The sequence below is a fragment of the Ursus maritimus genome, unplaced genomic scaffold, assembly GCF_017311325.1.
Source record: "Ursus maritimus isolate PB19 unplaced genomic scaffold, ASM1731132v1 scaffold_6, whole genome shotgun sequence".
Lineage (NCBI taxonomy): Eukaryota > Metazoa > Chordata > Mammalia > Carnivora > Ursidae > Ursus > Ursus maritimus.
Genome location: NW_024426774.1, coordinates 24,699,169 through 24,717,243, shown reverse-complemented (window position 1 = coordinate 24,717,243; position 18,075 = coordinate 24,699,169). Strand labels below are relative to the sequence as shown.

Below are 18,075 nucleotides of genomic sequence, written 5' to 3'. Positions count from 1 at the left end.
AGTCTGGTTCCAGTGAGCGCACCGGTGCTCTGGTTTTCAGACTAATCTCACGCGTTCCCCGGCTCAGGGTCTCAGTCTGCTGTCTCGCGGGTGCTGGTCCGCGAGTCCGCCCGCTCCCCCGTGCAGGTGGCTACCTCTTCCCAGCGCCCGAACGCAGCGGCTCCCTCCCCCTTCTGTTTATCTTCCGGTATCTGTGCGCGGTTTCACGGCTCCCTGCTTTGTACCTCAATACTCAGCGCTGGAGTTGTTCATTTGTAGAGATCCAGGTGTATCTTCCTGCGTCTCATGCTGATTCCATGGATGTTCAGGATGGTCTGGTACCTATCCAACTCGACTCAGGGGACCAGCTGAAAAAGTGGTCCCCTACTTCTCTGCCATCTTAAGTCCTCCTCAGTCATTATTCTTTTTGATACCCAGTTTGTTACGGATTTGGGTAGAGGAACTCCTTTCCAGTTGGCACCTATGTAACTTTGACAACCCCACCCTCCCTTTTTATGTATTTATTTATTTTAAAAGATTTTATTTATTTATGAGAGAGAGAGGGGGGTGGGGGGAGGAGCAGAGGGAGAGAGACAAGCAGACTCCATGCTGAGTGCGGAGCCAGACCCGGGACTTAAGCCCAGGACCCTGAGATCATGACCTAAGCCGAAACCAAGAGTGAGCCACCCAGGTGCCCCTCCCTGTCCCCTCTTTAATCTTCTATTATTCCCTTACTTTCCAATACCACAAACTGTCTCACCTTGTACTATTCCTACCTCTGATCTGGAATGAGCTATTTCACCATGGTGGCCTGCTTCCTTTAGAGAATAGGATTTACAAATGGAGACCCAGCGCTTATTGCTACTGGTGTGTCATTACTCCTAGGTCTTTGAGTGGGTCAGTATTAAAAGTCATGAATTCATATTGATTTTTCCAATTCAAATTTAACATTACATTTTGTTTGATTTTATATTTGTATCCTTTTCTTTTAATAGAAACTCTTAGTTCTTTTTTTTTAAAGTTGTATTTATTTATTTTAAAGAGAGAAAGAGCATGAGTGGGGGAGGGGCAGAGGGAGAGACTCTCAAGCAGACTCTGCACTGAGCTTGGAGCCCCACTTGGGGCTCGATCTCACAACCCTGAGATCATGACCTGGGCCAAATCAATAGTTAGAGTTGGATGTTTGAGCCATCCAGGTGCCCTTTTTTTTTGAGGGTGAGAAAGAAAGAAGGCTTCCAGGGTCTTTTAAAGAGAGGAGTATAACATTATTTGCAGATACTGATATACCTGGGAAATCCTGGAAAATATACTGAAAAACTATTATAAATAGTAAGGAATTAAGGATGTGGTTGGGAACAAAATTAATATATTAATATTAGAAAAATCAAAGGCCACCTTCTATATGTAAAACAACCAGTTAATAGAGGTAAATGGATAACCCCATTTACAGTTACACAAAAAAAAGATTTTAAAAATTGGGGATTAAACGTTACAAAAAAATGTGCAAAATCTGTGTGAAAAAACTTAAAAATGGGGGTGCTGGAGTGGTCAGTTGGTTAAGCATCTGCCTTGGGCTCAGGTCATGATCTCAGGGTCCTGGGATAGAGTCTCGCTAGGTTCTCCCTCTGCCTCTGCCTCTGCTCTTCCCTCCGCTTGTGCTCACTCTCTCTCTCAAATAAATAAATGAAAATCTAAAAAAAAAAAAAAAAAAAAAAAGCTTAAAAATGTCCCAAGGGACACAAAAAATGACCTGAGTGCAAAGGAACCACTTGTATCTGTTGACAACAGCCTTACAAACATATTGTTACCAAAAACAACACGTTTACTGAGCTCTTATGATTTGTCCGGTTCTAAGCACTTCACATATATTGGCCCTATGAGATGCACGGATGAAGAGGCAGACACAGCGCGTGAGGTTAGGTGACAGGGTCATACAGCAGGTAAGTGGAAGGCACCCTACCATTTAACCATAGTGTGCACCACTGCATGAATTTTCTCTTAAGTAGCTTAAATATTCAGATGTAATTCACACACCATAAAAGTCACCATACTAAAGTTACAATTAAATGGTTTTTAATAGATTAAAAAAGTTGTGCAACCTTCGCCGTTACCTGATTCTGGAATATTTTCATCATCCCCAAAAGAAATCCTGGGCCTGGTAGCAGTCAGTCCCCATCCCCCCAGCCCCCAGCCCCTGGCAACCACATTCTATTCTCTGTCTCTAAGGATTTACCTATTCTGGACATTCCATATGAATGGAGTCCTATAATTGTAGGCTTTTGTGACTGGCTTCTTTTGCATAGGATATTATTTTATGGTTCATCCATGTTGTAGCATGTATCGCTACTTTATTCCTTCTTATGGTGGAATAATATGTCATTGGATGGATATACAGCATGTTGTTTATCAGTTCATCAACTGAGGGACATTTGGGTTGTTTCATTTTTTGGCTACTCTAGATAATGCTGCTATGAACATTGGTGTACAAGCTTTTGTATTAACGTCTGTTTTCACATATTTAAAGTAGTTCATTTAAAGTTTTTGTCCAGTAAGCCCAACGATCGGGCTTCTCAGGGACAGTGTCTATTGGTTGCTTTCTTTCCTGTGTATGGGTCATACCTTCCTGTTCCTTTGCATATCTGTGGCTGATTGTTGAAAATGAAGCATTTCCAATGATACTATGTGGCCCCTCTGGACATCAGATTCTCCCCACCTCCTGGGGCTTTGTTGTGGTTGCTGCCTGTTGTCATAGTTGTTTGTTTACTTAGTGACTTTTCTGAACTCATTCTCTGAAGTCTTTAAAGATTTTATTTATTTATTTGAGTGAGCGAGAGAGCATGAGTGGGGCAGGAGGGGCAGAGGGAGAGGGAGAAGCAGGCTCGCCGCTGAGCAGGGAACCCGATGCGGGACTCCATCCCAGGACCCTGGGATCATGACCTGAGCTTCACTGAGCCACGCAGGCGCCCCTGCCCCACCTAGTATTAAGACATATATTAAAAGTATAATTATTAAGACAGTATAGTACTGGCAATAAATAGATCAATGGGACAGAATCAAAAGTCCAGAAAAAGAACCAATTTTTATGATAAATTAGTATACAATACCAATGAGAGTGCATGTCAGTGAAAGAAAAGAATTTAGTAAATTTACTAGCATTAGGAAGAACATTAAGTTGGATTCTTAGCTAACTTCTTACAACAAAAGAAATTCCAGATGTATCAAAGATTTAAATATAAAATGTAAAATCATTAATAATGGGGAAATAGCTCTTAGAGGTTAGACTTTGGAAGCAACCCAAAATTCCATCAAAGTAAAATAGATAAACATATGTGGTATATTCATATATAATGGTAATATACAACAATGAAATATATGAACTATAACTTATATACAACAACATGCTAGAGTCTGAGAAATATGATGAGTTAAAGAAAAAAGATATTAATGGATACTCTCAGAATCATAGAATATGACTCCATTCTTATGGAATTAAAAATGAGCAAAAGAAACTGTAGTTTTAGGGATGCATGCAAATGTGGTAAAATTGTAAAGAAGCAAAAGGAAGTGATTATTACAAAAATCAGGGTGGTGGTTAGCTCTGGGATGATGGTGGTATGGTGAATAGAGAGGGAGGCTTCTGGGGGTGGAGGGAATGTTCTAGTTCTTGTTTAGTGACTATAGGGGTATTTATTTAATAGTTATTCATTAAACTATTCACGTAGGTTTATGAACTCACCTGTATGATTGTTATATTGCACCGTAAAAGAAGAAAAATTATAAAGAAAATGTAGTTGATTTCTAGTATGTAGCATTATATCTTGGGCAAATCTTATTTTGAGGCTGATTATATATTTTTATTTTTTTATTTTTTTTTTTAAAGATTTTATTTATTTATTCGACAGAGATAGAGACAGCCAGCGAGAGAGGGAACACAAGCAGGGGGAGTGGGAGAGGAAGAAGCAGGCTCATAGCGGAGGAGCCTGATGTGGGGCTCAATCCCAGAACGCCGGGATCACGCCCTGAGCCGAAGGCAGACGCTTAACCGCTGTGCCACCCAGGCGCCCCTGATTATATATTTTTAATCCCATTTTCCTAGATTCCTAAGATTCATGCTTCCTAACAGAGGAATCTCTTTCTTTTCTTGAGAGATTCTATGGTCCACTTCCTAGGGAATGCTATAGTATTGGTAATTAAATCATATCAGAGTGACATATAGAAAGCTGTACGATTGAGCGGCTGCTATCAAAATGTCATCCCACTGCTACAGGGGCAAGCTAGGCTCTCCCTTTCTCCAGTGTCCTCAGGGTTTCATTTGTAGATTGATAGAAAGCTGAGCTCCAATCCTGGGCTCATAGGATTGAATTTATTAACTACTGGGTGGAGATGAAATTTACATTTCAAGGGTGGTTTGAAAATAAAATAAGGTAATAAATGGTGACTACTATGGCCTTTAATGAAGCAAGACTAATAATAGCATAAAGGATTGCTCTAGAATGGAATAATAATGTTCTTTTTTGCATAAATTCAAGGAAAATGATTTTTAAAAATGGGTTTGATGTAATTGTTGTTTCATCTCATTGGGGTTTTCGTCGTTGTTGTTGTTTTTTAAACTCTGTATCCTGACATCTTTTCCCCATCTATCTCAGGACATTTGTTTACTCATTGCTCACTAGAGGGAGGCCTTTCCCAGTTGTGTTCCTTGTCAGAGGTTTTGTCTTCTGCATGGGAAATGGACTTCTCCAAGGCTACTATCTGATTTACTGTGCTGAATACCCTGCTGAGTGGTACACAGACGTACGGTTTACCCTGGGTAAGTAAACCTGGCCACTTCTTACCCACACCCCGCCTCAATCCCCATCACCTTCCCCCACCCTACTGCAATAACCCCCCAGGGAATTCCGTTCTCCTCTCCTCTCCCTGCTTCCCTGCTCTTTTCCCTATAAAACAGCCAAAGAGCTCTTTGAGAAACAGGTCACTCCCCACCCCAGAATCCTCCAGTGCATTTCTATTACTCTTGGGATAAAAGACAAATTCCTTGTCACTGCCTCTGCCTGTGATGCCCAAATGTTGTTGGTCCTGCCCGATTTCTCGACCGCATTTCCTGCCTCCATCCAATGACTGTGCTGTAGCCTCAGTGGCCTTCCTGCTGGGACTGAAATGGTCAAGCTGGTTCTGCCCCAGAGCTTTTGTACAGACCGTTCCCTCTGTCTAGAATGTTTTGTCCACATATACTCGTGGAGGTTGGTCCCTTACTTTATTTAGGTGTCTAACAACTTGTACCTCCTCAAAGAGACTTTTCCTGAGCATTTTATCTAAAATAGTAGAAAATACTGTTGAATTTTTTTCCCATTATCTGCAAGAGGAACTCAAGTCAGGATGGTTTGATTGTTTGTATATTATTTTATCTTAAACCAAAATGCAGGGATTACCCTTAATTCCTCTCTTTACACCACACATCAGTTTCTCTCTGTCAGCTTAGTACGGCTGCATTTAGCTCTGTAACATGTCCCGACAGGGCTCACTTCTCCCTCACTGCTCTGACTTCATCCTCTTGCACTTAACAATCCAAACTCCTCACCAAAGCCTACAACGCTTAGTGTGTGCTCTTTTAGTTATCATCCTGTCCACATTTTCCCACTTTTCCCTCTATCTTAAAGTTTCAACTGCATCAGCCTTCCTTATGTTTTTTAAACAGAGTAAACCTATTCTAGCCTCAGGGCCTTTGCACCTGCTAATCCCTATACCAGATTGCTCTCCCTCAGATCTGTGTATTCTTATTATTCAAATCACAAGACAAAATGCCAAATCTTCAAAAACTTTTCCTTACCCACCTCATCTAAAGTAGAGACAGACACCTTTTCCCCTCCCCAGTTCACTCTCTATCTCATGATCCTATGATTTTCTGCTTTGCAGTGACATTGTATGAGAACAGATACCTTGACTGTTTTTTCACTACTGTATCCTTGGTGCTTAGGATAACGCTTGGTGTATTATAAGCTCTCAATCAATATTAGTTGAATGAATAAATGAATGAATGAGTACAAGAGTGAGTCTTGTACCATCCTTGTGAAATAGGTACTATTCAAATCTACATTTTACAGATGAGAAAACGGAAGGTGAGAGAGGGTCAGTGACTTGCCCAAGGACACATAGACCCTGAGTCCAAGGTTTCTGCTTTGTCCACTTCCATGCATGCTATCTCCCCTCCTTCTCTCAACCTTCTGCCTTTGGTGTCTCTCCCCAGTTTCCTTTCTTCCAGGCCAATAATTAAAAAAAAATTATTATTGAAGTATAGTTAACATACAATGTTATATTAGTTTCAGATGCATAACGTAGTAATTCAGCAATTCTATGCATTATTCAGTGCTTACCAAGATAAGTGTAGTCACCACCTGTCACCATACAATGGCCAATGATCTTTTGACTAGACAAGACTGCAAATCATTGTTTCCTGTCATAGAAAATGAGGCAGATCTGTTTTTAATTCAAGTGTCCTTGCTTTTTGCCTCATATATTTTGATCAGCACAAATACACATTGTTGAGAGGTGAGGCTGGGCATCTATGTGGAACAGTGAGTGTTTCTGGACTGTCATGGTGCCCACTGGGATACAAGACCTGCAAGACCTTGCATCCCTGATCCTGGCTCTCCTCACCTCAGACCAGGGCTTCTTTCTGAGCCAGTGAATGGGCGAACAAGACTGTGCGTGTGAACTGGCAGTGACTGAAACCAGTTTGCTAGGTCCCAGGCTCCCCAATCTGACTCATGTTACTTTCATGAGAATGGGTATATCAATCAGGAATGCTCTCAGCATAAGTCACAGAAAACCAGTTCATGTGACTTAATTAAGAATTTCTATTTCTTACATAACAAGAATGTCCAAAGGTAGGTGGCTTCTGCATTCCTTTAGTTGCTTACCGATATCATTAAAATCCTAGGAACTTTTTATACTTTCTATTCCACGGTTCTTAACACGTTTACCTATGGTCCTCATCATATTCACTTCATGATTGCAAGGCAGTTGCTAGAGCTCAAGGCATCACATCTGGCAATGAAAGAGGAGGGAGGCAGTAGAGGCACTGGTCCCATCTTCCCTTTTATCAGGAAAGCAAAAATTCCAAGGAAATTTCCCTTTATATCCTTGTGTCAGAAATAGGTCCCATGACTACTTTTCAGAATTCCAGCCTCTATAGTGGGGGAAGGCAAAAGAAGAGGGTTTGGAATTAGTGGTTGAGTTTGCCAACCACAATTTAATTATTTGGGAATGAGCCAAAAGTTTGCTATTATTCATTCATTCATTCATTCATTCATTCATTCAAGTATTGCCCAGTGGTGTTGCTCCCTTTCTCTCCTCTCCCAACTGCCTCCATCATGTGACACTGTATAATGTCAGTCTTTTGGTCTATGAAAATATGGCCTCTCCACCCAAATTTGGGAAATGGCTAATTGGCCACCCTTTGCCATATCTTTGTAGCATTCTCAGAATTTGAAATTAAATTCCCTTCTCGTCATTAAAACACACACACACACACACACACACACACACACACACACACAACTTAGCTTATGAGAAAAACACCAAAACCAGGATACATTTTTTAAAAAAAGATTTTGTTTAATTATTTGAGAGAGAGAAAGTGTGAGAGAGAGAAAGCACAAGCAGGGGGAGCTGCAGAGGGAGAAGTAGAAGCAGGGTCCCCACTGAGCAGGGAGCCTGACACGGCACTCAATCCCAGGACCCTGAGTTCATGACCTGAGCCAAAGGCAGATGCTTAACTGACTGAACCACCCAGGCGCCCCACCAGGATACATTTTTAACTTCTTTCGTCTGTCTTCTTTGCTAAGGCGTCTTCTTATTTATTTTGGGAATGGGAATCAACATTCAGAGTGACTATATATTGCGCCAGCTCAGGAAGCCCGGAGAAGTCATCTATAGGATTCCACAAGGTAATACCTCCCCTGCCCTCCGGATTTCCACTCTGCCTTGGGAAGCCTGTCCCAGGGATTATGCTATGAGTAGCAAATGGAGAGGGGGCAGTGAGGGCACAAATGGTACGATATATCCCAATTTGCCTCTGACTTCTCTTTCACATCCCCTCCTACCCCACAACACATTTGCGTTTTCTGATCTAAACCTGGAAGTTCAGGTAGAGGTACCCCCAGGAAGGTGCAACATCATAATACCTTGGGGGTGGGGGAGTGCAAAGCTTGGGGTAAGATGGAAATAGGCTGCCAACTCGTTACAGTAGGTAAGATTACCATGTACTGTATTAGGCTTCTCCAGAGAAACAGAACCAATAGGATATAGATACAGATACAGCTATAGATACATAAAAAGATTTATTCTGAGGAATTGGCTCACGTGATTCTGGAAGCTGAGAAATCCCATGATTTATTATCTGCAAGTTGGAGACCCAGGAGAGTAGGTGGTGTAAGTTCTAGTCATCATCAGGAGAAGACTGATGTCCTAGCTTAAAGACAGTCAGGCAGAGAGAGTGAATTCTCCCTTACTTGGCCTTTGTTCTATTCAAGCCTTCAGTGGATTGGATGAGGTCCACCCATATTGGGGAGGGAAATCTGCTTTAGTCAGTGAATAGATTCAAGTGTTAATCTCATCCAGGAACACACTCACACACATACCCAGAAATGATGTTTAATCAAATATCTGGCACATTATAGCCCAATCATGTTAACACAGAAAATTAAGCATCATGTGTACGTACCATGTTGGTCCTTCATGAGTTAGTCAGTAAAGTTGAATTGTGTATGACTTGTCTTTTCCAGTTGACCTTGACTTATCTAGTGAGTAGTCAGGGGTAGTACTGTATTTATTTTCTGCCACTTGTATTTTCTTAAAGGTATGCAGAGCCATAATTACTTAATCAAAAATTAGGATGGGAGGTCTTACAAGTACAAATGCATTCTCAGATATAAAGTCATAGCTTATTTGAAATTCTAACTGTTCCCAAGAAACCAGGGTGTGAAGTTGACAAACTCAAGCAGGTGAGAGTGAATTAGTCCAAGTAATCTTTCGCTATTTTAGGTGGTATTTGTGTAGGTTGATGACTCTCATCCTTTTTGATGTAAATAGACCTGTTATTTACTTCAAAATTTTTCCTAAATTACAATATGGTATTGATATTCATTTATTAATAAAATAACAACAGAGCTATAATGAATTCAGTAACACATTTAAATAAATTTAAGAGTTGCTGACATCCTCATGGTGTCTACATCAAACAAAAATAATGGTGTATATTGAGATATGCCATTGGCAATTTATAGACCCTCTATAGGAGGTCAGTGGTTTCTGCCAGGATCCGGGAAATCACGGGTCTGGAACTGCTGATGCAGTGTCATCTTTAGGGAAAGATAACTTGAAGGAGTTTTGGGATTTTAAATATTCACTCAATAACTAGCCAAACAAAGAAGAGCAGAGAATTCTCTTAAAAGCTAGATTGTCAAAGTTAGTTTCCAACTATTAAGGTATGTTACAGAATGATTTAAAAACAGAATATTCTTTATATAAATATGGAAGGAAAAAATTAGTTTACTATGGGACAGAAAGTGGATACATTTACTATCATTGGAAATGTGTTGATTTCTATTTATAGGTTTGATGTCAGACATATATGGTTGGATAGAAAAGTGAATCTTGAAAATCAGCAGAAGCAGACCTCACCAGCCCCCATGGGGGCAAAGCCCCTGCAGCTCCCACTCACTTCCTTCAACTTGAACGAGTATATATACTCCTTTGCAGGGGGCGGGGGCAAATGCCCCAGGAAAATCTAATTATGTCTAGTATCAACTTAGGTTTTTATTATTGTCACATAGTGTGTTGTTCATTTTGTCTGAGTGCCCACGTGAAACGTGTGGTGTGGGTGTCCAGGGGAGGAGTGAGAAGGTGAGAGGTGGCTTGGAAATGTTATTTAGTCGAACAAAATGAAAACCAGACCTCCTGCTCCTCATCATTGTCCTGCCCAGAGCAAGGGGTACAGCAGTTGCTGGAGATTGGCTGGAGCCCATCAAGAAGTTGGGGCCACTCTTCACGATTCCAGGAAGTTCTGAGGGCAACAGGCTGTTGTCACTGTGTTTACTCTTCTTCCCAAGTGGATTTGGACCAGACTGTGATGACCATAAGGAAGTCTCCAGCCCCACATTCGTCATAACTACCTTTATGTGCTTTGGAACGGAGCAGAGGGGTTTGATGTGCGGATGATCCAGTTCTGATGATGGACTTTTTCATTCTTCTGCATACAGGTGGCTTGTTTACGTATGTTTCTGGAGCCAATTTCCTTGGGGAGATCATTGAATGGATCGGCTATGCCCTGGCCACTTGGTCCCTCCCAGCACTTGCATTTGCGTTTTTCTCACTTTGTTTCCTGGCGCTGCGAGCTTTCCACCATCATAGGTAAATTTCTCAGTCAGGGTGGCAGCTGTCAAGTAGCTTTCTTCTCCAAGCAGTCTTTCAGCACTCTGAGTCAGATGGAGAAAGCTAAGACATGTATTTTTATAAGGTAAGCTTGATACAGTAATCTGGACTGGCAAATTCTGAGCTTTCTGAGCTTTCACTGAACTTGGAATTCAGCTGGGTGACAGCAGTGTAAACACTTTTTTTTTTTTATGAGTGAAACTAAACCCAGGTAGGAAGAGGCACATCCGAGGTGACTTGGGAAGCCACCTGTGCGTTATGGAAGAAGGCTTCCTGGCAATGAAGTTGTGAGTTAGTTGGCCCGGGCTCTGTGCCTCCTAGCAGGCTTACCGCATGGCTGCTGGGTGGCAGTGGGCTCTAGGTAAGGGTCAAGAGGTCCAAAAAGTAGCTTCCATTTCCACACTTCAATTCAATTCACTTCTGCCACATTTCTCAAAGTGTGTTCCATGGGCTGCACTGACCCCAGCTTCACAGATAATCCTGAGGTATAGCCATGATAGAGTACCACCAGGGAAAAGTCTAGCCCCCGGTCTAGTGTGGCTACTATCTTTAATTCTGGGTTTGGTGCTAATAGTTCAGGTAATCACAGAGCCCTGGAAACTCCAGAATTATTCTCCTGGAATCTGTGTAGTAACAGGGCTTATTCTGACACTCTATTTTATCCGCGACCCCTGCCCTCCATAAATCCTAGCCAAGGTCATTGCTGGGTTCCTGGGAAGGTAGGATAAGTGAATGCTTATCTGGTGTGATTTTAGGACTGTCCCCTCACCTGGGCAATGCCAGGAGTTGTAGGGGTTTAGAACCTTTCCTCTGTTGGTCTAGCATAAAGCCTTATTACCTTCCACCTTCCTCCCAGACCCAGCACCAGACAAAAGCATTAACTAAAAGCATCACTGCAAGGGGAAGAGTAACGTACTAAGTTGTTATCGGGCTTTGTGCTTAAACTTCAGATCCTTTCTCTAAATTGGCTTTTGTGGCTGGAGAGACACAGAGAGAGGAAGGGATAGCCAAAGGGGGAATAGCCTTGGTACCAGGACTTGGGAGAACCCTTAAGCTCCTGCATGGGTGTTTTAGTTGGGCTAATGATTAATTCTGTAGTTTTGGAGGTTAAATCAAGAATGGGTTCTTTTCCTCAGAGTGGAATTTATGCAAAAGTGTCAGAAATGAATGAAACAGTAGCTGTCCTCATGACATGCACCAGCCACCTCCTAGCCTTGGCAGGGACAGGCTGGAGAGTGTCTCCAGCCTGTAAGACAGTGTGTGTTCTCCTCTCTTGAGGCAGAGTCTGTTCCCCACCAGAGGTGGAGATGGAGAGGGCAGAGAGGGCAGCCAGCAGCTGGAGGAGTTCTGGGAAGTAGTCTCAGGTGGGACCGGTCAGGGGAGGGACAGCGGTTCTAGCAGAGGTTTCCAGCAGGTGCAACAACAAAATCTAAACTGTGGTCCTGTCCTGTGAGGTCAGATTCCTCCAGAAGGAAGGCCAGGCATCTTTTCTATAGGGCCAACTGGTCTTTGTGAGAAGTAACTCATCAGACCTCTCTAAGCGTAGCATGAAAACCAGCCACCTCTTGTTGCACATTATTACTGTTTGTCGCCTGGTGCACATTAAGGTATTTTAACAGAGTGTATCACTGTGATTACCACTTGAGAGTTCCCAGCTTCAACTAGCTAGGACAGCCTGGTCACTGAAGGAGAAAGCCATTTCTCAACCTGAATTAATCTTCCGGGCTTGCCAAAGCAGATGACCACAAACCGAGTGGCTTAAAACAATCGAAATTTATTCTCTCACAGTTCTGGAGGCAGAAGTCTAAAATCAAAGGGTATGTAGGGCTGTGTTCTCTCTGACGGTTCTAGGCGAGGATCCTTCCTTACCTCTTCCTGGCTTGTGGTTGTACCCCCAACCTGAGGTGTTCCATGATCTACAGCTCCATCCCCAGTCTCTGCCTTCATGTCCACATGGCCTCTTCCCCTGCCTGTCTCTGTCTTGGTGTTTCTTGTCCCCTTCAGTCATCCTGGATGAAGGGACTTTCCTATTCCAGTATGCCCTTTAGCCTGTTACTACACAGACTAAATCATGTCTGCGATGACCCTATTTTCAGGTAAGTCTTCTAGGTTAAGACTTCAAGCATATATTTGGCGGGGGGAGGCGGGGAGCACACTTCAACTCAGAATATGAGGTAACATTTTCTTGGCATTCCCAAGGCCTCATGAAGGGTATTTTCTGGGAACATTACCAGTTTTCTAGGATTAATCTTGCCCATGGTCTTTGGGGTCTCTGGTTCCTTATTTCCCAATTGAATCCATTGAGCAGTTCCTTCTGGCTCCCCCCCCCTTTTTTTTTTATTGTGGTAAAACACGCATAACATAAAATTTACCATTTTGGCCATTTTCAGAGTACCATTTAGTAGCAGTAGGTACATTCATAATGTTGTGCAACCATCCCCACTGTTCTCTGGCTATTACTTTTTATTTCCCAACACAAGAAGCTTCAACATTTATGGGAGAGGATGCATGAGGGAGAAGGAAGATGGACATCTTCCATCTGCAAGAGTCAGGCCCTGAGTAACTGTAGGTTGGTTTGTATCAAGGCTCTTGGACCCAGCAAACCTCAATGGTTGACCACTGCTTGTTATAATTATTCCTTTCTTGTCTTTTAGATTCTACCTCAAGATGTTTGAGGACTACCCCAAATCTCGGAAGGCCCTCATTCCATTTATTTTTTAAAGAAACCAGATAAAAAAGAAACTAAAAGCTCCCACATGACTGTTGAACACCATCGAGCTGAGCCTGTCATTTTTTAAGTTCCCGTGTAATAGATACCAGGAGGCCTCCTGTGTTCTGACAGCCGTGTGGAGATTCTGTGAGGAGACTACTTCGTGCATACTCCACCCTCCCAGGGTCTCTCTCCTGATCTCCTGTTGAAGCTTCGACAAGGCTCTTCTCCACACAGAGGCACCTGTCTCCTCCTTATCTAGTCCTCCTAGAAAGTGCAAAACTTCCCTACAGTCTTTTCTTCTTTGGGTGATCTAAGTATGTGTGGCCTAATACCTGCTCTGTGTCAATGTAAGACAGCCTATAGTTGGGACAGTTTTCAGCTGAGGGCAGGGTTTGTAGAATTTATTAAAGGTACATATTTTACACCCATACAAATGAAAACCCAGTCACACTTTCCTCTCCCTTAGTTAATTATGATAGACGTGAGGTGATGAAGTAGACTTTTAACAGAGGAGCCCTCTCTTCATGTTGCTGAAGGTGCAAGGAGGCATTGACCCCGTTTCAAATTTGTGCATTGTCTCAGCGCCTCTGGCTTCCTGAAATTTCCAGGATCCCTGTCAGAGATATCCCAGAAAACTGGTGTGGGGTTTATTGAAGGTCAGGTTTTCTTGACCACAAAGGGAGTGACATAACTCTGGTTGGCTACTGAGAGAGTAAAAAAATGTTTTACAGTAGACACCACCCACTCTGGTATTCTCGGAAACCTGCGGAAATATCCAAATAATTAGAGAGTGTCAAAGAAGAGAAACGACTGAGCGAGATCATACGTTGCTCACCTGGACAGGACATTTGCAGTGACACAGAAGCATTTCAGAAGTGCTCGGCAACTTTTCTGAGATTTCTTCACGGCTGTCCTCGGAATCTGCTCAGAAAGGCATTTCTAGGGGCAGCCTGAGCATGAGTCCTCCAAGTTTCCCAGGGCACGGGCTGAAAGCTGCCACCAGAGGCCTGCAGCTGGGCGGCAAACCTCTTTTGTTTGGCTCAGACAGGAATTCACACATAGTTTGACTTTCTTTGTTTTTTTGTTTTTGTTTTTCTAACATTGGAAGTTTCCAAAATTTCAAAGTTAGGTCTCTACATTCCAGTTTCCTTTAAAAGGTCCTTTAAAAGGGCCCACGGAACCCACTAAGAATGGGACTGATCAGCTAGTGTGTATTAGAATGTGCAACCTCGGTGGACGGGTCACCCTAGCATGGGGCCTTAGACACTGGGCTCTCTAAGGGAGGGGCTGAACACTCAGAATCAGGATGTAGGAAAATATTTGTCCCCTCAGATCCAGGCAAGCGTCCATAATGTTTGGCAAGCCCTTTTGGGAAATGAACACCAATTTTATCAGGTGAGGTGCTAAGTATAGAAATTCACTGTATAAGAAACAAGACATTTGAAAGGTCTGAGGATGATGTCTATTACTGAAAAATACAAATTGTAATCATATAAATGTTTTTCTGTTTTCTGTTTATTAAATGCCTCTTAAATCATGAATGTTAAGTAATTTTGTTTGAATTGAAAGATCCCTGGGCTCATGAAGATTTTTATAAGGTGTTGAGCTGTGGGGTTTTTGTTGTTGTTATTGTTTGCCTTCCTTTCTTCCTTTCTTTTCTTTCTTTCCTTCCTTCCTTTCCTCCTTCCTTCCTCCCTCCCTCCCTCTCTCTCCTTCCTTCCTTCCTTCCTTCCTTCCTTCCTTCCTTCCTCTCTTTCCTTCTTCTTTAAAAAAGTATTGCTTCCTTTTTGCTCTTCTCTCTTCATTTTGTCGACTTGAAATTAGGGGCTCTGAGTTGAAAACAAAAGAGAAATATAACTTATGTGGTTTCTCAGCCATAGCTCAGAACTGGAAGCGGGTGCAGGAAAGGTGTGGGGAATGTGCTAAGGCTAGATGCCACCCCTGATGTTCAGGAATACACAGATGGGGAGATACTCTTAATGACATAAATCTTAAGGTATAGCTTGGGCTCTGTGAAATAGAGGACTTCCAATTCTCTCCAAGACATTGATAACTGCCTTTATTAAAACCTTTATCTCATTACCATATAAAATATCTGGGCCAGTCCTTGAAACGTAATGAGCACTCAATGAATGGCAGCTCCATTTTGCCCAGTAGGTACAATCTTGGGACAAAACTGCCATTCAGTGATTGCATTTTTTTTTTTTTTTTTTTTTTTTTTTTTTTTGCCACAAGAAGGTGCTCTCTGGAATTTTTAGGTCAATCCTGATTTAATAAGGTAATTTACATATTTGGAAATTGGAAAAACCCTATTGTTGTTTCAAGTTAACATGATCATGAACCTTCTTTTTTTTTTTAAATTTATTTATGCTTTAGTAATGTCTACATCCAACGTGGGGCTCGAGTGATGACTACAAGATCAAGACTGCCATGCTCTACCAACTGAGCCAGCCAGGTACCCCTGATGTGGACCTTAATTTAAACATAGTGTAGAATAAACTTCACATAATCTTAACTCTTCCCTTGATAGCTGAGGTATTCTCAGTGCTCTAGGACCATTGTTTTCAACCCATTTTCTCTGTCTGGGCTAGAATATGCATGCAGATTGAGTATAATAAAAGTCTGAAGGAAAAGTGTGCTCTTCTCTAAATGTATTTCCCCTTTCTCCTACAACTAGAGTGCTACAAAAATGTGGTTAATTTAGGTTTTCTGTGGAGTGGTTTTTGAAACCAGGGACTAAAATATGACAGTGGCTTAGCTAACAAGATAGTCTGTCTCGATCCTACTAAAATTTTTATGGAGGGAATGTTTTCCTACTGACCTTGTAGAAGTTGTTGTAGTGTTCTGTTTGTTTTCAGAATTAAAGAGCTGAAGCACATTTAAGACATCCACTAGTCCCACCCCTTCACATAATAGATGGAGACACTGAGACCTGCAGTATTGAAATGCCTCCCAGGGTCACATAGCTGGTCAGAACAGCCGTCCTCCCTTTTCCCTTTAAGGATCAGAAGTCTGTCTTTCTTCTTAGGGCATAGCAGGTTTTTAGAAGAGAGACCCAACACAGCCTACATAGATGGGTGTAAATTTAAAGTCTGAACACACTCATTCACTCTGCAATCATTTATTATTTAAAATATGGAAAATGGTAAGGGGTGGGAGGATATTGTTGAGTTAGACATGATTCTTGCCCTTTAAGGTTGCCATTTAGATTTCTGAAGAACTCATGCAAGAGAAAAATAGCCAGAGATTCAGAAATCTACCAACTGTCATGTCCATTTTGTGGCATCTGTTTCCCCCACTCTGTGGTGAGTATCAGGCTATGCCCTATCATGAACCTATTTCATAAAACAAAGGTGTAGTAGAGATCGTGGTGTAGAAGAGATGACATTTGTGCTCAGTCTGAAAAAAGCTTCAAGTCACAAGTTCCCCTTATCCCCAAAGCTTACCTCCCTAGTCGCATCATTGGCTGTCCTGCATTAGAAAAGGAAAAAAGACCTCTAATGAGTACTTTGCAAATAAATAGTCATTTAGGTGGTCTAACCCTTTCAGGAACAAATAAATAAACCTATGATTTTATTGCCTTTCAGTTTTTCAATAGCTGCCTTGACTTTTTGTGGTAACCTTATGGTAATCTCACCAAGAATCAAAGGCTAAAGCTCTTGGCACATGACGGAATGGACTCATGAAGAGTCATTTCCTTTCTTGCCTGGCCTTTGATTCTCTAATAGACTGTGGGCTGAGGTCCAGGCATGGCAAATAAGCTAGGGAAACAGTAAATATTAAGCAAAACCTTCTAGAAAAGGCTGTTGATTGTTTTATAGCATCTATACTATCCCATGATAAAAGAAAGAGGCATGGTGCCAGATGGTAATGTGGGTGCTTGGATGATTTACTAGCCACTGAGTGGATTTAATTTCTGAGTAAGAGATTTGCTCATTCTCTCTATAAGCCCATTAAGCTGCGATCTTAAAAGGTTCTGTGTTATGTGTATCGTGTCTCATTTCTTCCCACCAACCACAGCTTGGGGTTTGGATGAGTGAAATACATGGTTGAAGAAGGTTAAATACGTACTAACCTGTGTTAGTTCCTCTTGTCCTAACCTTCATGGCTTCAGGGTTTGGCTTTGCTCAGTGTAGGCAGACACTAGGTGAGGGATATCCAAGACCCTCTCCCACGAGGCAGGCTGGCTGGGAGCTGGAAGAGAGCAGAGAGGAAGTGGAGGAGAGTGGGGAGTTATGCAGGAGGAGCAGGGGCGAAGGCAGGGGAAGGCTGGCAATGAAGTCAGGGAAAGGGCCTTGGGAGAGGGGGCCTCTCCTGACAGAGTGAGTTTATCTCCCTTCCCTTGTCTTGGTCTGTGAAAGTCTGATCCCTTCCTTACCCTCCTAGGGAAAGAATGCCTCTGGGAGAGAGAATAAGCTCTTCTTCGAGCTCCTTTTTCACAAGGAAAGATACTGAATTTCTTTAAACACAAGCCATATGGTTGTGCCTCACAATAAAGAACTTAATTGTATTTCCGTGACTCACCTCATAAAGATGGTTTTAAGTCTGTGCAGCAGTGACACTTGTGAGAAAGAGGTGAAAGAATTGTTCTGAGAAGTGTGTGGCTGCATCCGAGTTCAGTGAGGCCAGTGGGGAGATGAGAGCCTCCAGAGGAATAAGCACCCACAGGCTTTGCCCTTTTCATGGTCTTTGTTTTCCTTTACTCCAAAGGCCAAGGATCCTTCTTTATAAGGATGCATTTTTTTCAGCATTGACTAGAAAGCAAATGCCACAAAATCAATTAAATTTCATTAATTGATTTATTAATGCATTTAATTAATTATTAATGTAAGATTTCTATACTATATAGAGAGAGGTTAAATCTAAATATAAACTCTGTTAAGTTAAAGATGTATATTGTATAAACTCTGGAGCAATGACTCAAAAAAGATATGGGTAATAAACTCATAGTG

At 42.0% G+C, this 18,075-nt stretch overlaps 1 protein-coding gene across 1 annotated transcript in view; it reads left to right on the top strand.

The window, feature by feature from the left end:
• Nucleotides 1–14,784, top strand: part of SRD5A2 (steroid 5 alpha-reductase 2) — a 46,436-nt gene extending 31,652 nt beyond the window's left edge. Inside the window, exons 2-5 of the mRNA XM_040623064.1 lie at nucleotides 4,626–4,789; nucleotides 7,824–7,925; nucleotides 10,239–10,389; nucleotides 13,065–14,784. Coding sequence (XP_040478998.1) covers nucleotides 4,626–4,789; nucleotides 7,824–7,925; nucleotides 10,239–10,389; nucleotides 13,065–13,131 — 484 coding nt within the window. The 3' untranslated portion in view covers nucleotides 13,132–14,784. The remainder of the gene's footprint in view (nucleotides 1–4,625; nucleotides 4,790–7,823; nucleotides 7,926–10,238; nucleotides 10,390–13,064) is intronic.
• The last annotated feature ends 3,291 nt before the right edge of the window (nucleotides 14,785–18,075 follow it).